Genomic DNA, 27,777 nt, shown 5'->3' with positions numbered 1-27,777 from the left:
CAAAACCCGCCTCTTTCCACCCAAAATAACATGGATGGAGATGCCTGTGGTATAAAAAGTATTGTAGGATAAACATTCCTTTCTCTTAAAACCGCACTGAAAACCCGGGGGAGCATTTATTGATGAGTTCATAGATGGCAGAGGAAATGTTATTAGCAGAAGATGGGAAATGTGTGGGGGTAAGTGTTGATCCTGCTTTGATAATTGGCTTATTGATGATTCCTCTAGATTTTTGTCTATTTCATACAATGACTGACTAGATTTTCTTTCATCACTTTTCTAACAGTTGTGCCTTCTCTACAAGTATATCACTTTTTCCATTTTTATAGGGAATATGAGATACACTACACGCTGGAGATCTAACTGGCTTTCAATATATTTTTGATCCTTAAAAGCATGCTTGCCATTTCCCTTTTATGGAAATATATGGTAGGCTACAAATATGGCTTATATACAGTATGGCTTCCTTTCAGATTTTTTTATTTTTATATTATGGCATGGCAACGTTGTTGGCCTATTGTAGTGGACTTCAAACCCGAGCCCAATACACATTACTGTGCATGTGTTGTTGTCGCCTGCAGTGCATTCTGCTGCGTGGTATAAACCTCTCTGCATTCATCTCTCAGCCAGTGCTTTCAATTCACTAAGGAATGCAGCTCATCTAGACCAGCTAAAGCATCAGAACATCTAAACTGCTGCAACTTGAGCTTATAAGTGGCAACCTTTTCAACGTTTTACTCAGAAAAGGATACCTAGTAACTGGGACTTTTAATGGAAACAAATGTGTTTTTAAGATAGTTAAAGCCTCTTATGAACTTCAATACCAGCCACTGAATCCAGGCTTGTCAGAAGACTAGAGCGACCTATTGGATGTTACAATGCTGCATTGTCTCTTTTCGGCCATTTTCATGTGTGGTTGTCTGTTAGTCTCTCCCGCTGGCCCTTTAAGAAGATTGAATTAGGTTCCCAGGATAGCCATGCTCCACTATGCTTTTTATTGTTCAACCTAACTTCTCTGAAATCAGGGCCTTGTCTGCCTGTTTGTTTTACGATGATCGCAAGATAGAGGAAGCCTCAAATCTATGTGAGTGGTAGGCCCCAAAGTGTTTGACTAATCTTTATAGACAGTTTAGACAAGGACAGCTTTTGTTCTGGATTGAGCTCCATATCTGATCTTAATACATTTACATCAGGATGGTTTGAGTCTATGAACTCTATACGGAACAAAAAAATGTCCCTGGGTACTTTGTTTACACTCGTCTATTCATTCACTCAATATAAATATGAGTATATCTTGAGCGTTTGTAATCATGCTATAGGCTACTACTGTACACCTGCTGTGGAGTTGTAGCCTGTCATATTCAGATCATTATTTTAGCTCTTGTCCTTCTTATGTGTTCTTGTTGTACTATGCCTCAACCATTCACCCCCATACCTGACTTTCCCAAAAGCAAAATGGCAGCTTCTGTTGCTTTCTGCTGTACTCCTGCTGAAGTTTGGTTAGTAGGGTGTAGTTAAATCCTCTCTCAGCTACTGACCCTGTGTACTGGGGGTGTAAGTTAAGCTGGCTGTGCTGGAATTCAGCATCTGGACAGGGGCATAAGTTCAGACAGGGCTTCTGACTACTACACCACCCCTAGGAATACAATAACACAGTACTTCTACTTAGCCTAGTATGTCTCAGTTTATGGAGAGCTGTCATGCCCATAGGGGCACAGGGGCATGTGCCCCCTCAGATTTTTCCTGTTTTAAAATGACAAAATATTTTTTTTCTTTTTTCTTTTAATTTTGTGTTGTTTCTCTGTAATACTACTAGCCGCCTAGATATGTTACGAAGTTGGCTTTAGCTAGCCCAGCTACAGTAGGTTCCCAATCTCCCAACCTCATAACTAGCTATCAAGAAGCCATTGCAGGCCATCAATCAAGTGAGTGTAGTTATCTTGTATGCTGACACAAAGATTCTGGTAGTTATTGGTCGTAGTAGCCTACTCTGATTCTGTCCCACTCTGAATAATAGAATAGAATAGAGTTTGGCCTTGTAAAGGGATTTTCTGTTAACTTTACATTTTTTAAATTGAACTGTCAAGTTTGTCCATAACCAAATCTAGATGTTTATAGTTTTTACAACTATCTGTAGTGTGATTTAAAAAAAGAAAAGTTTGTACTTTTCCTCAAGCCTTTTCTTGCTACACCAGGTTGGGGAGAAAACGAACAAATGAAAACGTGTACAGTAATTCTGTATTTGGCAGGTGGTAGCTGAGTAGCTTCCAACTGATTCGAGGGCTGGACCATTTCCAGCAGGCTGAATAACCAGGGCTGTATTCATTCAGGCATGCAACAGATTAATAATAATAACGTTTTGCAACCGAAAAAGAAAACAAGTATTCTTATTGGACAAGTCCAGGTTGTCCCTCCCTTTTTCAATCCATTATCTTCTGTTTAGTGCCCAATGAACATGACCCAGGTCCGGCCAAGGTCCAGTACAGTACAGTTCTCCTTGTCCCAGACAGTATCCAACCCATACCCTATTTATGATGTATTAAATGTGAAATCATGTACTAATCTCATAATTCCATACTAATCCGGCCACAGATAGAATAATTGAAATTAACCATTTCAGACTCTGACACCCTTATACACTATGCTGTCATTGTATAGTGGCACTAATCTCGGCACCCAAATCTTGCAAGCCAGCCAGCTACTCGATTTGTCACAAGTCTGTCACAAGGCTATAGCAACACATTTTGTGGCAGCGGTTGTTGTCAAAGTAGCCTAGTAACAGTAAAAGTTGTATTACTTCACTTAATAATTGCAGATATGTTTATCCAGAACTGATCTATGACATGTAACCTACAGTTTAATGCTTATAATATCAATAATACTATACTGTAAGCATTGTAGTGTAGCTACATTCAGGTCAGCTTCCCTATGAAAACTGGTTCTGTACAGTACATCACAGAAAGCTGTTATGTTGACAGGTTGATTTTAAATCATCATTAAGCATAATGAATTATGGTTATGTATGTTTTCTATTGAAATGCCCAATGACCTGTTTCGTAGTATTTACTGTCACAGTTTGTACTGTTCTCTCCAACACTTAGGCCTACACCACATGACTCCATTAATGAAACGATCATAGATATATTGGTCAGAAATTGTGCTATCTAGAACATAAAATGCTTATTCTGCTGTCCCCATTGGAGAACCCTTTGAAGAACCCCCTTTGGTTCCATTTAGAACCCTTTTGGGCTCCATGTAGGACCCTTTCCACAGAGGGGTCTACATGGAACCCAAAACGGTTCTACCTGGAACCAAAAAGGGTTATCCTATTGGGACAGCCAAATAATATTTTTGGATCCCTTTTTTCTAAGAGTGTATTTAGGACCCTGAGGTTTACCTGATAACCTGTAACTAGGGCCCAGTTTTACCCGATAACCTGTAACTAGGGCCCAGTTTTACCCGATAACCTGTAACTAGGGCCCAGGTTTGACCCGATAACCTGTAACTAGGGCCCAGGTTTGACCCGATAACCTGTAAATCGGGGCTAGGTTTGACCCGATAACCTGTAAATCGGGGCTAGGTTTGACCCGATAACCTGTAAATCGGGGCTAGGTTTGACCCGATAACCTGTAAATCGGGGATAGGTTTGACCCGATAACCTGTAAATCGGGGATAGGTTTGACCCGATAACCTGTAAATCGGGGATAGGTTTGACCCGATAACCTGTAAATCGGGGATAGGTTTGACCCGATAACCTGTAAATCGGGGATAGGTTTGACCCGATAACCTGTAAATCGGGGATAGGTTTGACCCGATAACCTGTAAATCGGGGATAGGTTTGACCCGATAACCTGTAAATCGGGGATAGGTTTGACCCGATAACCTGTAAATCGGGGATAGGTTTGACCCGATAACCTGTAAATCGGGGATAGGTTTGACCCGATAACCTGTAATCATGGCACAGTTTTACCTGATAACCCCTAGGCCCTGGTTACAGGTTTTCCTGGTCAGTATATGTGCTCAGAAAAAACCCTGGGCCCTGGTCATATTTTATGATAAAATTGTTTCTCATCAGGTTTTGCAGTGTTCCTACTTCCTACAGGTGTAGGATCTTAATTTGACCAGTTTCTCACAGCAGGAAAATAATCCTGGAACAACAGGATGATCAAATGAAGACCCTACACCTGTACAGCATCTCCTAATGTTGTGTCATCTTTTCCTTCCTCTAGTCTCTCACCAAGTCGCTGCTGGCCGTGGCTTTCCTGGCCTCGTTCGGTAGCTCCATGCTCTATGGCTACAACCTGGCTGTCGTCAACTCTCCTGCAGAGGTAGGAGGCACCGCAGTAACATCTCTATGCAATAAGACACTGCAGGCCTACATGCACTGAAATGGTTGTGAACAGGGAAATATACAATTTCAGTGAGATACATACAGTCAACAGGAATAGGCCTATTGTGAATATACAGACTCCATGACCGGACCTATCCTTTTTATAAGTACATATGTACTGCAGTTAGTGGACTATAACATAGGAGCTACACAAACTAAGACACCATATGTATTGTATTAGTTTACCACCATGAGTATTCTGTTCACGCCCTGTTACTACTCTCCTCGCATCTAGAGTCATGGGAGTAGTGTGAAATTGCTGATCTGGCGTCATTTTTGCATTTCCCCCACTACTGGTTAACGTTTACATTAGGGGAGGGGAAGCTGATCCTACGTCTGTACCCAGGGGAAACTTCACCCGTGAGCTGAGCCTTGTTGCCTGATTTCCCGGTTATGGTTGATTTGTTTTGACCTGGATGGTTGAACCGGTTCAGTGTGAACTGTGTCAATTCAGTCAGCCTCACATTAGACCGTGTTATTTCCACAATGGGAACGGTTGACGTTGTAAGGCCTGCTACTGCAGAGCGTTTCCATCTTAGACTTGGGATCTTATAAGCTAAATTGATTTGTCTACGGGAGACAAAATGGTATCATAAAAACATAACACACAATGGCCATTGACGTATACTTCCATAGACAATATAATCGCACATTTCTACAGCAATTATTGGTATCTGAAGTTGAATCAGCCCAGTGTCTCTGGGTTAGAGATGAGTATGCCGTGTCTCTTGTCTAACTCCCATTAGACAGCTCTGCAAGCCTATGTCAAAATACGTTTGTTACCAAATATGGTGTTTTGCTGAGCAACTATTTTAATGTACTCCCGTTACGGCCAGTATGTTAGAAAAAAAAGGTCTAAGTAAAATTGTACAACAACATTTTCGGCACCTCCAATTTATTCAGCTGACTTCTGACTTCTGCATCGCATTAATGAGTGATTGGAGGTGCCGAATAGGCATTTTTTTTCGGTTGCTTGTACATGGGAAAAAAAAAGATATGTTTTATTGTTACACACCGGATAGGTGCAGTGAATTATTATAATTTTTTTACAGGGTCAGTCATAGTAGATTTTCACCTTTTCGGCTCGGGTATTACAACCAGCGACCTTTTGGTTACTGGCCCAACGCTCGAACCGCTAGGCTACCCACCGCTGGCCGCTTGCAGAGCTGTCTAATGGGAGTTTGAATCGGAGCTTCCTGGGCGTTAAAGAAGAGACGCATCATACTCATCTCTAATAACATGGAACCCAAACCGGCTGCGCGCGTGCGCCATCGTGCATACATTTATTTTGTCCCCCTACACCAAACGCGGTCACGACACGCAGGTTAAAATATCAAAACAAACTCTGAACCAATGACATTAATTTGGGGACAGGTCGAAAAGCATTAAACATGTATGGCAATTTAGCTAGTTAGCTTGCACTTGCTAGCTAATTTGTCCTATTTAGCTAGCTTGCTGTTGCTAGCTAATTTGTCCTGGGATATAAACATTGAGTTGTTATTTTACCTGAACTGCACAAGGTCCTCTACTCCGACAAAATTAATCCACACATAAAACGGCCAACCGAATCGTTTCTAGTCATCTCTCCTCCTTCCAGGCTTTTTCTTCGTTGAACTTATATGGTGATCGGCATCTAAACTTTCATAGTATTACCACGACTACCGGCAAAACAGTTCGTCTTTCAATCACCCACGTGGGTATAACAAATGAGGAGATGGCACGTGGGTACCTGCTTCTATAAACCAATGAGGAGATGGGAGATGCAGGACTTTCAGCGCGATCTGCATCAGAAATAGAAAGGAGTTCTGCGCGAGCAGTGTGGGTGCAATAATTGAATAACATGGATTTCTAAATGTATTTTGTGACGCACGCGACGTGTCCGGTCTGGTCAGCATGTAACCCAGACACTGGGGCAAATCAGGCCGTACATGACACATGGTAAAATGAGTGAAAATGCTACCCTCCCTGTCTCATGGATACCTGATGTTACTGTTCTTGTGGTTGATGATGATGATGATGAAGATGATGGGGATGATGATGATGACAGGGTTGTTTTCTTTAATGATGGATATTGCAATGTTTTTCATTTCAATCCCATTGTCAAATCTGTTCACGCCCTCTTCTTACAACCATTTTAGGAATGTTTATCGATTACATCCCTGTCACACAATCCCTTGCTCCAATTGTTGGTTCCCTCCTTTTATTGTCCTTGCTTCAAATTCCCCAGTGAACATACAGTATAATTAGAAATTTGCACGGCTCCAAAACACAACCTAGTCTTTCACATCTGGAAACCAAGCAGGAAAAACTGGCCGACACTTCACCAACAAATCGGTGGCAATCTTTTGGCACTAATGTGGAAGTCAGGTGGGGAATCAGGACCATTCTTCCTGCCAAATGGGTTGTCACGAGACTGTAGTGTCTATTCACAGACCTGGGTTCAAATCCGATTTGAAATCTTTCAAATACTTTGCCCGCTTGTTTTAGTCTACCCGGATTGTCGGATGAGTGAGTTTAGCACTTTTGTAACTATCCTATTGTTCCATTGTGCCAGGCAAGCTCAATCAAGCCCAGCTTACATGTTTGAAATGATTTCCAATAGTATTTAAACCCAGGTCTGTCTCTTCCACTGAGAGAGTTGTATTCTGCTGCTCTGTTTCAGCTAAGGCTAGAGAGAGGCAGAGAGAAGAAGATGAATTAATTACATAATAGTAACACCACGATGATTCAGAGACAATAACGTCATTAGAGAAGGAGAGAGGCCAGTATTAGAAAAAGAGGACAGGAAAGGAGGTGCATAGCCAGGTGTACAGTGCATTCGGAAAGTATTCAGACCCCTTGGCTTTTTCCACATTTTGTTACGTTACAGCCTTATTCTAAAATGGATTAAATAAATACAAATTCTCATCAATCTACACACAATACCCCATCATGACAAAGCAAAAACTGTTTTTTAGAAATGTATTAAAAATAAAAACAGATATACCTTATTTACATAAGTATTCAGACACTTTACTCAGTATGTTGTTGAAGCATCTTTGGCAGCGATTACACCCTTGAGTCTTTTGTGGTGCTGTATCATAACAAAATGTGGAAGAAGTGAAGGGGTCTGAATACTTTCCGAATGCACTGTATGTGCCTGCACTGAAATTGAGTGAAAATAGATTTTCCTTCATAATCTCTCTTAAAAGGGAACGGAAACGCTACAGACAAATGTAACGATGCCAAAAGACACACATGTAAATAGTTAGAAAATAAAAGCCTGGCTATTGTCTGTTGATCCCATCACTTCTAGACTCTAGTGTCTTGATATGACTTCCTTATCTACATTCTACCCTTTCTCCTTCTCCTCGCCTTCCTCAGTACATAGAAGCTGTTTTTCAGTCTATCTCAAGGCCATCAGACTGCTAAACAGCAATCACTAACTCAGAGAGGCTGCTGCCTACATTGAGACCCAATCACTGGCCACTTTAATAAATGGATCACTAGTCACTTTAAACAATGTCACTCTAAATAATGCCACTTTAATAATGTTTACATATCTTACATTACTTATATCACATGTATATACTGTATTTGATAACCATCTATTGCACCTTGCCTATGCCGCTCGGACATCGCTCATCCCTATACTTATATGTACATATTCTCATTCACCCCTTTAGATTTGTGTGTATTAGGTAGTTGTTGGAGAATTGTTAGATTACTTGTTAGATATTACTGCACTGTCAGAACTAGAAGTACAAGCATCTCGCTACACTCGCATTAACATCTGCTAACCATGTGTATGTGACCAATAAAATTTGATTTGATAAAGCAGCTTTACAACCAGACAATGGTGTCTGCTTCTAGCAATTTCTTCTGACTTGACATGGTATCTACGGTATGTTTGACTCTTCCTCCCTCTCTTCCTCCTCTCCCAGTACATCAAGGCATTCTATAACCAGACGATGGTAGCAAGGAACGGAAAGGGTCTGGACGACAAGAAGCTTACGTTGTTCTACTCTGTCACCGTGTCTGTGTTTGCCATCGGGGGCATGGTGGGCAGCCTCATGGTGGGCATACTAGTCACCAGATTTGGAAGGTAAGACTTAGCCCCAAGTCTTAGACTTGCCCATCCAGCCATAATTGACATGACGTCATTGACATAACGCCATTGACATAACGCCATTGACATAACGTCATTGACATAACGTCATTGACATAATAAAAAGCACGAGCTGGCGCACACCCAGAGAAAATGATTTAGCGTAGAGGTGCTGACAGAGAATAAGCTGTTAAACTGTAAGCTATGAAAATAAAGAGAGTTGAACAGTCCATATGAATAACCTCCCAGTCATTTATTTGGTTAAAAAACCACCAACGTTGCGGCATCACTGTGCCTTCTTCAGGGTAATGTCATGCATGCTTGAACCAGGTTATGTAGACAAACAGTGCAATTGCGTGGTCACAATATTGAGGATAGCTTCATGAGATCTGACCTGCCCCCTGAGCCCACTCAGCCACTCTTCACACCCATTCCACATGGGAACTACAAACGTGGCTCATGCGCACAGTGCAATAGCACTACAAAAACATCCTTCTTCAGACACCCACATATGTCAAAAAATCCCTGTTAGGGGTATCATCTCATGCAAGACAAAGGGAGTAATCCATCTCATCACCTGTACATGTGGGAAAGCCTACAAAGGGAGACAGGATATCCTGTCTAAAAACATTGACCCCTAGTGGTCTGAATATTGACTTTGATCTCAGTCCCTTCTTATGACCAATGATATTGTCTGTGAACAGGTCTTGTAAATTAATGCATTCTTTCTACAGCTTATCGGAGTACACCCTATATGTTCCCCCTGTTGATGATGCTTATTGTGCTTTATGGTTGAACCAAAAGAATACATGTCACAAAAACATTGAGTGAAATTGGAAATATTTAAATATATGGGTGACATTAAATGAAACAATGTATGTTGATGCTAATGTTATGCTAATGATAACAATTAAATAATATATTCAATAAGCTGTGGGCTATTGTCTTTTAACAGTTTCGCTCAATTCATTCTGATCAACCTAGCAATTACGACACACCCCTCACTATTGTCATTGGTTGCACTAATTGCACTGTTTGTCTACATAACCGGGTTTAAGCATTCATGACATTACCCTGAAGAAGGCACAGTGAATGCCCAAAACTTTGGTGTGTTTTTACCCAATCAATTACTGGGAGGTTATACATATGGAGTGTGCGACTCTCTTTGTTTTTATAACGTCATTGACATAACATCATTGACATAACGTCATTGACTGATCAGTAAACAACTAAATGACAGTCACATTCGTCTCTGACCACTCTTGTTGGTGCAAGTGCCTGACAATGTCTACACCCCCTTGAACCTTTTTTCACATTTTACTGCCTTAAAATTCAATCTAAATATATATTATATATATATATATATATATTTTTCCTACAGATCTACACAGCCTACTCCACATTTTGAAAGTGGAAGAAAGTTCTAGAACATTCATAAATGGATAAGTCTCCACCCCCCTGAGGTAATACTTGGTGGAAGCACCTTTGGCAGCCATTACAGCTGTGAATCATTTGTAATAAGATTCTGTCAACTTTGCACAAGTCTTAGGAGAACATACTGTATATTCATTGTTTTTGGTCAAAATTGCTCAAGCTCATTAAATTTGGTTGGGAATCATTGATGGGCAGCAATATTCAAACCTTGTCTCTGATTTTCAAGTTGTCCTAAGAGTTGTGAAAAGTTGGTAGAACCTTAATGAAAATGATTCACAGCTGTAATGGCTGCCAAATGTCCTTCCACCAAGTATTAAGTCAGGGTGGTGGAGACTTATCCATTTATGATATTTAATATTTTCCTAATTTGGAAAATGTTCTATAACTTTCTTTGACTTTAAAATGTGGAGTAAGTTGTTTAGATGTGTATGGGGAAAAAAGGAATTGAATCACTTTTTAGATTTCATTTTAAGGCAGCAAAATGTGAAAAAAGTTCAAGGTGTGCATCTTTGCTGCATCAAAGAAAATGCCAAGGTGTTTGAGAGATCCTCGACTGAGAACTGGATTTTGATTAAGATTTTTGCGAAAATGGGGAAAGGAAAAGAGAAGTCAATGGAAAACTGGTCCAACATCTAAAACTATTGATTTACTCTGTAGAAAATGATATATGTTGGAAATCATTCAGACATTTATGCATACTTAGGCTACATCTCTTTGTGTTACGAAAGTCTTACATTTAAATTCGGTGTTTGAGGATATTGGACTTCCAGTACGTTGAAGCCAATGGTTTGTTTAAGGTTTGTAGAAGGTTTCTCAGGCTGATTGTTCTGCTGTCTACAGGAAAGGGACCCTGGTGAGAATCACATGTCTGGTGTTTATAGCTGGAGCCTTCATGGGCTTCAGCAGGACCTTTGGCTCTCCAGAGATGATCATTGTTGGACGCTTCATCACAGGGGTACACTCAGGTAATGCAGTAACAGAGAATAATACCATTATGTCCTACCGTCCTTAACACGTTGAGTAAGGATTAGGAAACACTATTTGAGTGGGTAATCATAAGGCATTCATAGCACATACTGTACGTAACTTGACACCTGACGCAAGTACTCTCTCTCTCTCTGTCTCTCTCTCTACCGCACCTGCTGTCTCAACCTCTGAATGCTCGGCTATGAAAAGCCAACTGACATTTACTCCTGAGGTGCTGATCTGTTGCACCTTCTATAACCACCGTGATTATTATTTGACCCTGGTGGTCATCTATGAACGTTTGAACATCTTGAAGAACGATCTAGCCATAATGGCCATGTATTCTTATAATCTCCATCCAGCACAGCCAGGAGAGGACTGGCCACCCCTCAGAGACTAATTCCCCTCTAGGTTTCTTCCTAGGTTCCTGCATTTCTAGGGAGTTTTACCTAGCCACCGTGCTTCTACATCTGCATTGCTTGCTTTTTGGAGTTTTAGGCTTGGTTTCTGCTGATGTAAAGGGCTTTAAATAAATACATTTGATGTATGCATTTCTGTGTGTTGTGTTTTACTTATCTGAATGAATCAGGGCTTCTTTCTGTTGCTCTACAACACATTATCAGCTCTTATCAGCAACAATGCTAGCTGAAAGGTTAACTGCTAATGCTGAATCTGATCTGTGTAATGTCCATACCCCCCTCCCACCAAGTATCTCTCTGTGTGTGGTGCCAATGTATCTTGGGGAGATAGCACCTAAGAACCTCTATGACCTCTCACCTCTGTTCCCCTCCCACCAGGTATCTCTCTGTGTGTGGTGCCAATGTATCTTGGGGAGATAGCACCTAAGAACCTGCGAGGCTTCCTGGGCCTCGTGCCTAGCATCTTTATCTGTCTAGGAGTCTTCATCGCTCAGATCCTGGGACTACATGAACTACTGGGAAAGGTGCAGTGAAATCGTTTCCTTAATATCTTAGTTCATAGTTAATCTTCTTTGTTGGTCTTTTCTTTGGCGTAAATAGATAAATAACTTTTGGGGAGGTAAAGACAAATGAAACGTAACCTCTTAAACTCTGGTGGCATTTTCTAAACACCGCATAACATTGTATACTACCCTCATAAAGTGCATTTCGGTTTCCAAACTATAAGTCCTACAAACACATGCTTAGTACTGTTACAAAGGTAAGAACTGTGGGATTCTGATAAATGTGAAAAAAGGTGACTAAAACAGAGCACGAAATGCAGCAGGCCTAAACCCCTTCAAATGTACAGTTTTTTGTTGTTGTTTTTTTCTTAACGTGGGGGGATGGGGAATAAGACATTTTTAAAGTCTAGGTTTGAAATAAAAAATGTCACCAATTACTGTTCCCCAAAAATATGTATATATTTTAAATAATGGTGGCACTCTAAACATGCACACATTTCCATAGGAACACAGCCATTTTAAAAGTGTAGGACTTGCGCAAAGTTCCATGCCTTCATTTTTCGTATTACAGGAATTATATGCATATGAAGGGAAAGATGAAGTCTCTACCTATCCATTGATGTAAATATATCCCCTGTCTGATTCCTGGTTCGTCCACTAGATACGAGAACACATGACGTCTCATGGCCACACGAAACCAGTTGCGTCTGGTTAGGGTAGTGAGTCACTGTTCCAAAATGGCTGACCGGATTTTCAAATCTGACATCATCAAAAATAAGACACAAACAAGTGAAGAAACTTCTAACTTATTATCCCATTCACTTTTCCGATTGTAAATGAGTGAGAGTTTAAGGATGCACGTGGAGGATGCATACAAGGTAATGTGGATAGAGAAAGAAATTCATTGCTTTACAATGACCTTTCCATGCATACTAAATGTTTGCACTTTTGGTGACTTGACCTACATTGCATACTCTATGAATATATCCATGATATATGGCCTTTTATGGGGGGGCGGTGGTGGGGGGGGGAGATTCTTATGACATTGCCAGCAGTAAGATTTTAGTTCAATTTCCAAAAAGGCAATGGCTATGTCTTTCAAATGATATGTCACTCTATTTTCTGACCTATTTATTTATACAAAAATGTGGGGGGGGGAGTACCCCCCCAAACTTTCCGGGCCCTGTACCGGGCCCAAATCAACCGCTCAGAGTTTAACAGAATAAACTCACCCTGTGACGTGCTGGTGAAGCCTAAACATTGGAGGTATATTAAAAGTACACTGCAATGAGAGAAAAGTATGTGACATTCATTTTATTTCAGACTTTTCTTTGGAGAAATGATATCCTCCTCTCAAGGCGGAACTATCAAGGAATGTGATCTGAATACATTTGCAGTGGGTCCCAGTTCTACAGTAATCAGATCAGTCAATAGCATCGACCCACGTGATAGACTCATCTTTTACGATCATCTCCATTCAGCAGGCTATTTGGTTGCTTTTTATTCCAGAGAGTTCCTACCTTCCTTCAAACTTTGTCATATAATTTTTTTTAAAGAAACTCATATTGACCTCTTGCTGACCCTAAATCCTTTGGCCTCTAACCCCTCAACAGGAAGAGCACTGGCCCCTCTTCCTGTCTCTGGTGGTGATCCCCACCCTGTTCCAGCTGATGCTGTTGCCATGGTTCCCAGAGAGCCCGCGGTACCTGCTCATAGAGAAGAGGAATGTCCACGCCACCATCACAGGTGAGGAGGCTCCGTCTATTAGGAGGATATAGTTCTTTATTTATTTATTTTCTTGGCATATAGTAGACTGTAAAAGCCCTAAAAGACCTGAATTGCTATTGTAAGGAGTATTATATGAAGAGATGCAGATTTTCTGTTTGTTCGTTTTTTGGGGGAAAGCTGTGACCACAGACCAATACAACAAAGACTTGTATTTCAATATTGTCCATACTGTATACAACCCTAGCTGTGCTGTACTCACCAGTCTAGTAAAGTGAAATTCTCTCCCCAGCTCTGAAGTGGTACCGGTCCAAAGTGAACATCCAGGCAGAGATCGAGGAGATGCAGGAGGAGCAGCGGTCCATGTCCTCGGTCCAGACCGTGTCAGTCATCGGTCTGCTGAAGGACCGGAGCGTCCGATGGCAGGTCATCACTATAGTGGTGGTCAATATCGGCATGCAGCTGTCCGGTATCGACGCGGTGGGTCACTGTGTGTGTGTGTGTGTCCATACATTCATGCATACATGCAGGAGAGTGTGTGTCCCTGTGTGTGTGGATACACCATATGCCCCTGTCACCACCACCACTATATATTACAGCCTCACTTAGAACCACTGGTGCTGAGTGACAAAGCAGGGGCACGCCTCATTACTGTACAATACACCCTAGACACACACACTGGTCCTCATTACTGTACAATACACCCTAGACACACACACACACTGGTCCTCATTACTGTACAATACACCCTAGACACACACACTGGTCCTCATTACTGTACAATACACCCTAGACACACACACACACACACACTGGTCCTCATTACTGTACAATACACCCTAGACACACACACTGGTCCTCATTACTGTACAATACACCCTAGACACACATACACACTGGTCCTCATTACTGTACAATACACCCTCAACACACACACTGGTCCTCATTACTGTACAATACACCCGAGACACACACACACACAGGTCCTCATTACTGTACAATACACCCTAGACACACACACACACTGGTCCTCATTACTGTACAATACACCCTAGACACACACACACACTGGTCCTCATTACTGTACAATTGTCACGATCGTCATAATAAGCGGACCAAGGCGCAGCGGGATATGAGGACATCTTCTTTTATTAGAGATGGCTCTGGCGGATCCTGGCTGGCTGGCTCTGGCGGATCCTGGCTGGCTGGCTCTGGCGGATCCTGGCTGGCTGACGGCTCTGGCGGATCCTGGCTGGCTGACGGCTCTGGCTGGTCATGGCTGGCTGACGGCTCTGGCTGCTCATGGCTGGCTGACGGCTCTGGCTGCTCATGGCTGGCTGACGGCTCTGGCTGCTCATGGCTGGCTGACGGCTCTGGCTGCTCATGGCTGGCTGACGGCTCTGGCTGCTCATGGCTGGCTGACGGCTCTGGCTGCTCATGGCTGGCTGACGGCTCTGGCTGCTCATGGCTGGCTGACGGCTCTGGCTGCTCATGGCTGGCTGACGGCTCTGGCTGCTCATGGCTGGCTGATGGCTCTGGCTGCTCATGGCTGGCTGGCGGCTCTGGCTGCTCATGGCTGGCTGGCGGCTCTGGCTGCTCCTGGCTGGCTGGCGGCTCTGGCTGCTCCTGGCTGGCTGGCGGCTCTGGCTGCTCCTGGCTGGCTGGCGGCTCTGGCGGATCCTGGCTGACTGGCGGCTCTGGCGGATCCTGGCTGACTGGCGGCTCTGGCGGATCCTGGCTGACTGGCGGCTCTGGCGGATCCTGGCTGGTTGGCGGCTCTGGAGGATCCTGGCTGGTTGGCGGCTCTGGAGGATCCTGGCTGGTTGGCGGCTCTGGAGGATCCTGGCTGACTGGCGGCTCTGGCGGCTCCTGGCTGACTGGCGGCTCTAGCGGCTCCTGACTGACGAACGGCTCTGACGGCTAATGGCTCGGGACAGACGGATGGCTCAGATGGCGCTGGGCAGACGGATGGCTCAGATGGCGCTGGGCAGACGGATGGCTCAGATGGCGCTGGGCAGACGGATGGCTCAGATGGCGCTGGGCAGACGGATGGCTCAGATGGCGCTGGGCAGACGGATGGCTCAGATGGCGCTGGGCAGACGGATGGCTCAGATGGCGCTGGGCAGGCAGGCGGCTCAGACGGCGCTGGGCAGACGAGCAGTGCAGGCGGCGTTGGGCAGACGGCCGACTCTGACCTGCTGAGGCGCACAGTAGGCCTGGTGCGTGGTGCCGGAACTGGTGGTACCGGACTGGAGACACGCACCTCAAGGCTAGTGCGGGGAGCAGGAACAGGGCACACTGAGTTCTCGAGGCGCACTATAGGCCTGGTGCGTGGTACCAGGACTGGTGGTACCGGGCTGAGGGCACGCACCTCAGGGCGAGTGCGGGGAGAAGGATCAGTGCGTACAGGGCTCTGGAGACGCACCTTAGACCTAGTGCGTGGTGCCGGAACTGGTGGTACCGGGCTGGAGACCCGCACCATAGGGCGAGTGCGTGGAGGAGGAACAGGGCTCTGGAAACACACTGGAAGCCTGGTGCGTGGTGTAGGCACTGGTGGTAATGGGCTGGAGACACGCACCACAGGGCTAGTGCGTGGAGAAGGAACAGGACACACCGGGTTGTGAAGGTGTACTGGAGACCTGGTGTGTATAGCCGGCATCAAATCTTCCGGAACTTTAACACAAGTTTCAGGCTGAGTACGAGGAACTGACACAGGTGGCATCGGACAGCTAACACGCTCCTCGGGGAGAATGCCATGCATACTCTGCCAAACCAACAGCTCTCTCTCTTCACTCTCCTCCAATTTCGTCAACAACTCCTCGAATGTCTCATAATCTCCCCTTCGTTCACTCTCCTCCAATCTGTCCAATAACTCCTCGACAATCTCAGACTCACCCCTCAACTTCGCCGACTGCTCCAAGTGCCCCCCCCCAATAATTTTTTTGGGCTGTTTCTCGGCCTTCCTACCGTGTCGCCGTGCTGCCTCCATCTCTGCCTTGGGGCGGTGATATTCCCCTGGCTGTGCCCAGGGTCCTCTCCCGTCTAGGATTTCCTCCCACGTCCAGGAGTCTTGACATCGCTGCTGCTGCTTTTTACCACGCTGCTTGGTCCTGGTTTGGTGGGTAATTCTGTCACGATCATCATAATAAGCGGACCAAGGCGCAGCGGGATATGAGGACATCTTCTTTTATTAGAGATGACGAAACACGAAACAAACACTTTTACAAAACAAAACAACAAACGACCGTGAAGCTACAAACGTTAGTGCACACACAAGCTACAAACGTTCAACATAGACAATTACCCACAAACACCTAAAGCCTATGGCTGCCTTAAATATGGCTCCCAATCAGAGACAACAATAAACAGCTGTCTCTGATTGAGAACCAAATCAGGCAACCATAGACTTTCCTAAACACCTACACTGAACACAACCCCATACATACTACAAAACCCCCTAAACAATACACACACCCTAAACTAGACAAAAACACACAAACATCCCATGTCACACCCTGACCTAACTAAACTAATAAAGAAAATCAATATAACAAAGGCCAGAGTGTGACAACAATACACCCTCAACACACACACTGGTCCTCATTACTGTACAATACAACCTAGACACACACACACACACACTGGTCCTCATTACTGTACAATACACCCTAGACACACACACACACACACACAAACTGTTCCTCATTACTGTACAATACACCCTAGACACACACACACACACACACACACACACACTGGTCCTCATTACTGTACAATACACACACACACACACACACACACACACACACACACACACACACACACACACACACACACACACACACACACACACACACACACACACACACACTGCTCCTCATTACTGTACAATACACCCTAGACACACACACACACACTGGTCCTCATTACTGTACAATACACCCTAGACACACACACACACACACACACACACACTGGTCCTCATTACTGTACAATACACCCTAGACACACACACACACTGGTCCTCATTACTGTACAATACACCCTAAACACACACACTGGTCCTCATTACTGTACAATACACCCTAGACACACACACACACTGGTCCTCATTACTGTACAATACACCCTAGACACACACACTGGTCCTCATTACTGTACAATACACCCTAGACACACACACACACACACACTGGTCCTCATTACTGTACAATACACCCTAAACACACACACTGGTCCTCATTACTGTACAATACACCCGAGAGACACACACACACACACACTGGTCCTCATTACTGTACAATACACCCTAGACCCACACACTGGTCCTCATTACTGTACAATACACCCTAGACACACACACACACACACACTGGTCCTCATTACTGTACAATACACCCTAGACACACACACATACTGGTCCTCATTACTGTACAATACACCCTAGACACACACACACACACACTGGTCATCATTACTGTACAATACACCCTAAACACACACACGCTGGTCCTCATTTCTGTACAATACACCCTAGACACACACACACTGGTCCTCATTACTGTACAATACACCCTAGACACACACACACACACTGGTCCTCATTACTGTACAATACACCCTAGACACACACACACACACACACACACACACACTGGTCCTCATTACTGTACAATACACCCTAGACACACACACACTGGTCCTCATTACTGTACAATACAATACACCCTAGAAACATACACACACACACACACACACACACACACACATCCTTATTTCATAATCCAAATGGATCCCCACACACACTGGTCCTAGTGACATTGGCCCTTGGCCCTTCAGCACCATGTGGATAAGCACTCGTGTACATGGTCTCATGCTGGTCCCCATCTCACAGCATGGCCACGCTATGCTGCTTTCTCCTGTCGCTGCTGCTCCAGACAACAGCTCTAATGTCATATCAAAGAACCCCAATGTCCACCTTTTAGAATTCCGAGGAGGTCTTTGCAACCCATTTCCTGCTTGGTGATACTAGATTCTAGAAGTCCAATCAGAATTCTACACAGGGACGGGCAAATACCATGTGTGGATGTGACATATTTTCATGAGTGGGTGGAAAAATTGATGTATGTGTATGGATGGTTACTGAAACCAACTATATGTGTCCATTTCATCTACTTTTCCTGATCTTGTCCGTATTAGAGGATGTGTGTTGTTGTAGTGAAGTATGACGAATGAGATCATGACATTCATTCATTTCACTGGGAATACTATAAGCCAACGTTGACATGCTGGACCACAGCATTTACTAAATATATCTGATTTGACAAATGGGATTTAGGATGGTTGTGACAGCAATTATGATGAATCAGCCATGAGTAATAAGAGCTTTAAGAATGACCGTTAGCTGAACGTAGCATATGTGTTTAGCCAGGTTAAAACAGACGGCCATGTTTAGTATGTACACTCAGTTACTAATGTTGCTGTCGATGATGATGATGTAAGCGCTGTACAGCCCAGAACACTGAACAATGGACTATTCAAAGAACAATGCAACAAAGATGTGGCCCTACAGTATGTGTATTCAACAATGTACATGTTCACGACTCACCGTTCAGCTACTGATCTACACCTCTCTCTCTCTTCAGATCTGGTTCTATACCAACGCCATCTTTGAGAACGCAGGTATCCCAGTCCCTCAGATCCAGTACACCACGGTTGGAACCGGAGCCATCGAGGTTATCGCTGGATGCGTAGGGGTAAGCAAGCTGTCATTGGATTACTGTGTGAGCACAACAGCTGAGCATGCTAGCTTAGCCTGGTTCACCAGACTGAAAGCTGCTCTCATAGGTGAGTGAAGCATTCAGTCTGGTTTAACCAGGCTAACATTAGCTAGCCTACTCTAGTCTGAGTTGTTATTATTATCGTCTGGTAGCTGGATGGTAATACTCACATCCATACTCCTTTTGGACAATCCTGTACTTTAGCTATAAGGCCCTCAAGAACTGTTAAGCATATATACACTGAGATACTATAGTCAAACCACAGCTATATTATATACAGTAAATTATGTATACATTCTTTACAGCACGGCTCTGGTTCAGACCATGTCTGTCCCAAATGGCACACTATTCCCTATATATCCCTCTTTGGGCCCTGGTCAAAAGTAGCGCACTACAAAGGAAATAGGGTGTCATTTGGGATGCATCCCATGACTACAGTTTCTAAAGAGACATATAGGTCAGTGGACATACTACTGGGTGCTGAGCTATTCCAAGAAACACAGTCTCTGGGTAGCAGTTTGCCATTTTTCCCATGCATAAGCGTAACATTGCCATGTTAAGCCGTCGGCCAATAGAAATAACTTGTTCTCCTTTGTCCCACCTCCAGTGCTTCACCATTGAACGGCTGGGCAGAAGACCTCTGATGATTGGTGGATTTACCTTCATGGGAATTTGCTGTGCAGGGATCACGCTCTCCCTCATGTTCCAGGTACATTCATCTACCCATGAATCTTCCCCTATAGACACAGGTCTAGGATCAGTTCACCAGACCTGGAATTCTGCATTTTCTGTGAAAAGGGAAAATCTGACTTCAGGTCAGTTTATAGAAGAACAATGCAATCTTCATTACTGTTAGTCTGAATCGTGCAGACTCTCTTTGTTGATAGTTACTGTCTCCTTGTCTTTGACTGTCTCTTTAATGAGTACAATCAGTAACCAGTCAGTCTATTATTTGTAATGTGATGACTGTCCTATGGTCTCTAATGACTGTCCTATGCTTCCATTCGCTGCCCATTAAGTCCCACTACATCAGTGTTGCCTGTGTGGTGGGGATCATCGCTGGCTTCTGTATAGGACCAGGTAAGACATCTACCCTGGTGGTCTGCTTGTTTGTTTATCTCTGTCTCTGTTTCTCTCCCTCAAAACAAGGTTCTATACTCAGGATGTATATCTCTCTCAGTAGAAGAGTTGGTACTTCCTCTTTTAGCACAAGGGGCTAAAATGCTACTCTAAGAAGTACATTTAAGTTATTTAGCAGATGCTGTTATCCAGAGAAACTATGGTTAAGTGTCTTGCTCAAGGGCACATTAACAGATTTTTCACCAAGTTGGCTCAGGGATTCGAAACCAGCAACATTTCAGTTACTGACCCAATACTCTTAACCTCTAGGATACCTATAGCACTTTGAACGTTCCACTTTATCCAATAGACACAGCCACTTATTTTCTAACTAGGAAACACTGCTCTCTGGTGGTGAAATATAGAAGTGCTCTAGGAAAGGCAGCCTCACTGTTTACCCAACATAAATAGCTACTCTATTGTATTTCATTAATCCACTAAATGAGGAAATCATAATTGCCACGGTAACAGGAACATCCATTCTTACACCCATTTGTTTGGGGCTCGTCGGCTGAACGCAACAGTTTATTAGAATGTTGATGGTGGCTATAAGCATGATGAATTAGACCAACACTAGTTTACATAATGTAATCCGTCAAGCAGGCAAAATCCATACATCAAGCTCAGATGAGGATTTTCAATGGCTCATTGTTCATAATGAATATGTTGGTGTGTGTGTGTGATGAATATGCCTCCTTGAGACAAAAACTTGCATAAACAATGTGAAGGAGCTCATAGTACTGCAGATGTCGACAAAATGCAGAGCCCTACTTATTGACTATATTATCAAGCCTTCTACCCATGTCATTATCATGCTCAAATAATGAGGACTAAACTTGACACGTTCATCATTAGGCTTTTACTAATGTATTATTCCTCATTCATAATATCTCTCATTTCTACTATGATGAATTAGATATTTGGAGCAATGAAACCGTCTATAGATTCTACATATTATAGAGTTAACATATTGAGATACAGATGTAGGACCTTAATTTGATCCCTCTTTTGTTGCTGAGAATTTTCAGATGAGCTTCGTGATTTACATAAGTTCACTAAAAACCCACACTAACACATAGTTATATTAACAATATTGTACTTTTCATGTAGCCTACTTTTGGCCAGCTAATAGCCTAACCACCAATCAGGTAATATAATGGACTAAATGTTCAAATCTTGTTGCTGCAGGATTATTTGGCTGTGACAATACGGATTAAATTAAGATCATACATCTGTCTTACACCGATTTAATATAATGGTGGTTTCAATCCTCAATGTACTATCCTTACTCTAAAGTATTGCTGTTATCAATATCAGTGGTTTGGTAGTTTGCCCAACTTCACATGTGACTATAACTAGTAGCCCATGATGTGATTCTATCATGGCTTGAAACGTATAATTTTGTAGACTATGGCTGTGTTCACACATTCTGATATTTGTTCCACTAATTGTTCTTTTGACCAATCACATCAGATCTTTTTCAGAGTTGATCTGATTGGTCAAAAGACCTGTTAGTGGAAAAATTATCAGAGTTGGGTTGCCTGTCTAAATGCAGCCAATGTGTCTCATTGTGTGTGTGTCTCTGTCCCTGTGTAGCTGGAGTACCCTTCCTGATTACAGCAGAGCTGTTTAAGCAGTCCCATCGTCCGGCTGCCTACACCGTGGCTGGATGCCTCAACTGGCTGTCCAACTTCACCATCGGCTTTGTCTTCCCCTTCCTACAGGTCAGAACTACTGGCCTACAATTACTCCTGTACACACGTTTTACCGCTGTATGTTGGCATTTTAGTCGTGCCTTTTTTGCGACAGCTCTCGATCCAGCTCCCTATTCCCTCAAACTCCACTCGAACTCATCTGTAGAAGTAAAGCAGTAGTATAGTAGCAGTATACTAGTAGTATAGTGGTAGTATACTAGTAGTATAGTAGTAGGATAGTAGCAGTATATCATTAGTGTAGTAGTAGTCTAGCAGTAGTATACTGGTAGTATAGCAGTAGTAATACTAGTGGTATAGCAGTAGTATAGTAGCAAATGTTTTAATTAAATAAGTGCCATCGTCTGAAGATCCAATTCGCGTTGTGTTCTGTTCCTGTTACTGTTCCTGCTACTGTTCCTGCTACTGTTACTGTTACTGTTCCTGTTACTGTTCCTACTACTGTTCCTACTACTGTTCCTGTTACTGTTCCTGTTCCTGCTACTGTTCCTGATACTGTTCCTGATACTGTTCCTGTTACTGTTCCTGTTACTGTTCCTACTACTGTTCCTGTTCCTGTTACTGTTCCTACTACTGTTCCTGTTCCTGTTACTGTTCCTACTACTGTTCCTGTTCCTGTTCCTGTTACTGTTCCTGCTACTGTTCCTGTTCCTGTTACTGTTACTGTTCCTGTTCCTACTACTGTTCCTGTTACTGTTCCTGTTACTGTTCCTGTTCCTGTTACTGTTCCTACTACTGTTCCTGTTCCTGTTACTGTTCCTGCTACTGTTCCTGTTACTGTTCCTACTACTGTTCCTGCTATTGTTCCTGCTACTGTTACTGTTCCTGCTACTGCTCCTGTTCCTGCTCCTGTTCCTGCTACTGTTCCTGTTCCTGTTACTGTTCCTACTACTGTTCCTGTTACTGTTACTGTTCCTGCTCCTGTTCCTGCTCCTGTTCCTACTACTGTTCCTGTTCCTGTTACTGTTCCTACTACTGTTCCTGCTCCTGTTCCTACTACTGTTCCTGTTCCTGTTCCTGTTACTGTTCCTGCTCCTGTTCCTACTACTGTTCCTGCTACTGCTCCTGTTCCTGCTCCTGTTCCTACTACTGTTCCTGTTCCTGTTCCTGTTACTGTTCCTACTACTGTTCCTGTTCCTGTTCCTGTTACTGTTCCTGCTACTGTTCCTGTTACTGTTCCTACTACTGTTCCTGCTACTGTTCCTGCTACTGTTCCTGCTACTGTTCCTGATACTGTTCCTGTTACTGTTCCTACTACTGTTCCTGCTATTGTTCCTGCTACTGTTACTGTTCCTGCTACTGCTCCTGTTCCTGCTCCTGTTCCTGCTACTGTTCCTGCTACTGTTCCTGCTACTGTTCCTACTACTACTACTACTAAGCAGTAGTATAGTAGCAGTATACTAGTAGTATAGTGGTAGTATACTAGTAGTATAGTAGTAGGATAGTAGCAGTATATCATTAGTGTAGTAGTAGTCTAGCAGTAGTATACTGGTAGTATAGCAGTAGTAATACTAGTGGTATAGCAGTAGTATAGTAGCAAATGTTTTAATTAAATAAGTGCCATCGTCTGAAGATCCAATTCGCGTTGTGTTCTGTTCCTGTTACTGTTCCTGCTACTGTTCCTGCTACTGTTACTGTTACTGTTCCTGTTACTGTTCCTACTACTGTTCCTACTACTGTTCCTGTTACTGTTCCTGTTCCTGCTACTGTTCCTGATACTGTTCCTGATACTGTTCCTGATACTGTTCCTGTTACTGTTGCTGTTACTGTTCCTACTACTGTTCCTGTTCCTGTTACTGTTCCTACTACTGTTCCTGTTCCTGTTACTGTTCCTACTACTGTTCCTGTTCCTGTTCCTGTTACTGTTCCTGCTACTGTTCCTGTTCCTGTTACTGTTACTGTTCCTGTTCCTACTACTGTTCCTGTTACTGTTCCTGTTACTGTTCCTGTTCCTGTTCCTGTTACTGTTCCTACTACTGTTCCTGTTCCTGTTACTGTTCCTGCTACTGTTCCTGTTACTGTTCCTACTACTGTTCCTGCTATTGTTCCTGCTACTGTTACTGCTCCTGTTCCTGCTCCTGTTCCTGCTACTGTTCCTGTTCCTGTTACTGTTCCTACTACTGTTCCTGTTACTGTTACTGTTCCTGCTCCTGTTCCTGCTCCTGTTCCTACTACTGTTCCTGTTCCTGTTACTGTTCCTACTACTGTTCCTGCTCCTGTTCCTACTACTGTTCCTGCTACTGCTCCTGTTCCTGCTCCTGTTCCTACTACTGTTCCTGTTCCTGTTACTGTTCCTACTACTGTTCCTGTTCCTGTTCCTGTTACTGTTCCTGCTACTGTTCCTGTTACTGTTCCTACTTCCTGTTACTGTTCCTACTACTGTTCCTGCTACTGTTCCTGCTACTGTTCCTGCTACTGTTCCTGATACTGTTCCTGTTACTGTTCCTACTACTGTTCCTGCTATTGTTCCTGCTACTGTTACTGTTCCTGCTACTGCTCCTGTTCCTGCTCCTGTTCCTGCTACTGTTCCTGCTACTGTTCCTGCTACTGTTCCTACTACTGTTCCTGCTATTGTTCCTGTTACTGTTCCTACTACTGTTCCTGCTATTGTTCCTGCTACTGTTACTGTTCCTGCAACTGTTCCTGTTCCTGCTACTGTTACTGTTCCTGCTACTGTTCCTGCTATTGTTCCTGCTACTGTTACTGTTCCTGCTACTGTTCCTGCTATTGTTCCTGCTACTGTTACTGTTCCTACTACTGTTCCTGCTATTGTTCCTGCTACTGTTACTGTTCCTGCAACTGTTCCTGTTCCTGCTCCTGTTCCTGCTACTGTTACTGTTCCTGCTACTGTTCCTACTACTGTTCCTGTTACTGTTCCTACTACTGTTCCTGCTATTGTTCCTGCTACTGTTACTGTTCCTGCAACTGTTCCTGTTCCTGCTACTCTTCCTGCTACTGTTACTGTTCTTGCTACTGTTACTGTTCCTGTTACTGTTCCTACTACTGTTCCTGCTATTGTTCCTGCTACTGTTCCTGCAACTGTTCCTGTTCCTGCTACTCTTCCTGCTACTGTTACTGTTCTTGCTACTGTTACTGTTCCTGTTCCTGTTCCTACTACTGTTCCTGTTACTGTTCCTACTACTGTTCCTGCTACTGTTCCTGTTACTGTTCCTGCAACTGTTCCTGTTCCTGCTACTCTTCCTGCTACTGTTACTGTTCTTGCTACTGTTACTGTTCCTGCTACTGTTACTGTTCCTGCTACTGTTCCTGTTACTGTTCCTACTACTGTTCCTGCTATTGTTCCTGCTACTGTTACTGTTCCTGCTACTGCTCCTGTTCCTGTTACTGTTCCTGCTACTGCTCCTGTTCCTGTTACTGTTCCTACTACTGTTCCTGTTCCTGTTACTGTTCCTGCTACTGTTCCTGATACTGTTCCTGTTACTGTTCCTGCTACTGTTCCTGCTACTGTTCCTGTTACTGTTCCTACTACTGTTCCTGCTACTGTTACTGTTCCTGCTACTGCTCCTGTTCCTGTTACTGTTCCTGCTACTGCTCCTGTTCCTGTTCCTGTTACTGTTACTGTTCCTGATACTGTTCCTGTTACTGTTACTGTTCCTACTACTGTTCCTGTTCCTGTTCCTGTTCCTGCTCCTGTTCCTACTACTGTTCCTGCTACTGTTCCTGCTACTGTTACTGTTACTGTTCCTGCTACTGTTCCTGTTCCTGTTACTGTTCCTGTTCCTGTTCCTGTTCCTGTTACTGTTCCTGCTACTGTTCCTGCTACTGTTCCTGCTACTGTTCCTGTTACTGTTCCTGATACTGTTCCTGTTACTGTTCCTACTACTGTTCCTGCTATTGTTCCTGCTACTGTTACTGTTCCTGCTACTGCTCCTGTTCCTGCTACTGCTCCTGTTCCTGTTACTGTTCCTACTACTGTTACTGTTCCTGTTACTGTTCCTGCTACTGCTCCTGTTCCTGTTACTGTTCCTGCTACTGCTCCTGTTCCTGTTACTGTTCATACTACTGTTCCTGTTCCTGTTACTGTTCCTGCTACTGTTCCTGTTACTGTTACTGTTCCTGCTACTGCTCCTGTTCCTGTTACTGTTCCTACTACTGTTCCTGTTACTGTTCCTGCTACTGTTACTGTTCCTGTTACTGTTCCTGCTACTGTTCCTGTTACTGTTACTGTTCCTGCTACTGTTACTGTTCCTGTTACTGTTCCTGCTACTGCTCCTGTTCCTGTTCCTGTTACTGTTACTGCTACTGTTCCTGCTATTGTTACTGTTCCTGTTATTGTTACTGTTCCTACTACTGTTCCTGTTACTGTTACTGTTCCTGCTATTGTTACTGTTCCTGTTATTGTTACTGTTCCTACTACTGTTCCTGTTACTGTTACTGTTCCTGCTATTGTTACTGTTCCTACTACTGTTCCTGTTCCTGTTCCTGTTACTGTTCCTGCTACTGTTCCTGTTACTGTTCCTATTACTGTTCCTGCTATTGTTACTGTTCCTGTTACTGTTCCTGCTACTGTTCCTGCTACTGTTCCTGTTACTGTTCCTACTACTGTTCCTGCTACTGTTCCTGTTACTGTTCCTACTACTGTTCCTGCTACTGTTACTGTTCCTGTTCCTGTTCCTGTTACTGTTACTGTTCCTGCTATTGTTCCTGTTCCTGTTACTGTTCCTGCTACTGTTCCTGCTACTGTTCCTGCTACTGTTACTGTTACTGTTCCTACTACTGTTCCTGCTATTGTTCCTGCTACTGTTACTGCTCCTGTTCCTGCTCCTGCTACTGTTCCTGCTACTGTTCCTGCTACTGTTCCTACTACTGTTCCTGTTACTGTTCCTACTACTGTTCCTGCTATTGTTCCTGCTACTGTTCCTGCAACTGTTCCTGTTCCTGCTACTCTTCCTGCTACTGTTACTGTTCTTTCTACTGTTACTGTTCCTGCTACTGTTACTGTTCCTGCTACTGTTCCTGCTACTGTTCCTGTTACTGCTACTGTTCCTGTTCCTGTTCCCTCTAATAATCAATTCATTCAGCAAACAACTCTTTCCCCACCCCCAGATGTCGGCAGGGGCCTACTGCTACCTGGTGTTCTTTGGCGTGTGCATGGCAGTGGCGGCCTACGTCTTCTTCATCGTCCCCGAGACCAAGAACAAGACATTTGTGGAGATCAGCCAGATGTTCGCGGCCAGGAACGGCATGCTGGAGGAGGAGAGCAGCGAACTGGGCGTCGTTAACAACCTCAAACTAGCCAAGATGAACGGCTATGGTGCCGTCGACCTGGAGTACGAAGTGATGGAGAAGAAGAAGTAGAGAAGGGGAAAGGGAGAGAGAGAGCCATAGAGACGTGGGTAGTCTAAAAGTGTCTCCTCTCTTCATCTGTACTGATCTGAAAACACCCCACTGGGCAAAGACGTCAGTTAAACATCTATTTTTGATTTCCATTTGGTTGAGTTGTCAACTAACGTGAAGTCAATGTGAAATCAACATAAAATGTCACCATGATATTGGCTTTAGGTTCAAAGTTAGTTGAAAAAAAGCCAAAATTCCCTTTTTGAAAATCCAATTAGTTTCCCACGTTGATTCAACGTCATCACACTGAATTGATTTGTTGAAATGACGTGGAAACAACGTTG

General features: G+C 43.7%; 1 protein-coding gene across 1 annotated transcript; it reads left to right on the top strand.

Annotated features, from left to right (window-relative positions):
- The first annotated feature begins 134 nt into the window (after positions 1-134).
- LOC120023172 (solute carrier family 2, facilitated glucose transporter member 9-like) lies at positions 135-27,454 on the top strand. The gene is made up of 12 exons (XM_038967194.1): positions 135-179; positions 4,230-4,328; positions 8,314-8,474; positions 10,752-10,876; positions 11,675-11,820; positions 13,413-13,545; positions 13,817-14,004; positions 19,170-19,280; positions 19,912-20,013; positions 20,324-20,384; positions 22,020-22,147; positions 27,203-27,454. The coding sequence occupies exons 1-12, from the start codon at positions 135-137 to the stop codon at positions 27,452-27,454; spliced, it is 1,551 nt and encodes a 516-aa protein (XP_038823122.1).
- The last annotated feature ends 323 nt before the right edge of the window (positions 27,455-27,777 follow it).

The sequence above is a fragment of the Salvelinus namaycush genome, chromosome 2, assembly GCF_016432855.1.
Source record: "Salvelinus namaycush isolate Seneca chromosome 2, SaNama_1.0, whole genome shotgun sequence".
In the NCBI taxonomy this organism is placed as follows: domain Eukaryota; kingdom Metazoa; phylum Chordata; class Actinopteri; order Salmoniformes; family Salmonidae; genus Salvelinus; species Salvelinus namaycush.
The sequence above is the reverse complement of the archived record's forward strand: the minus strand, read 5'-3'. Positions and strand labels throughout refer to the sequence as shown.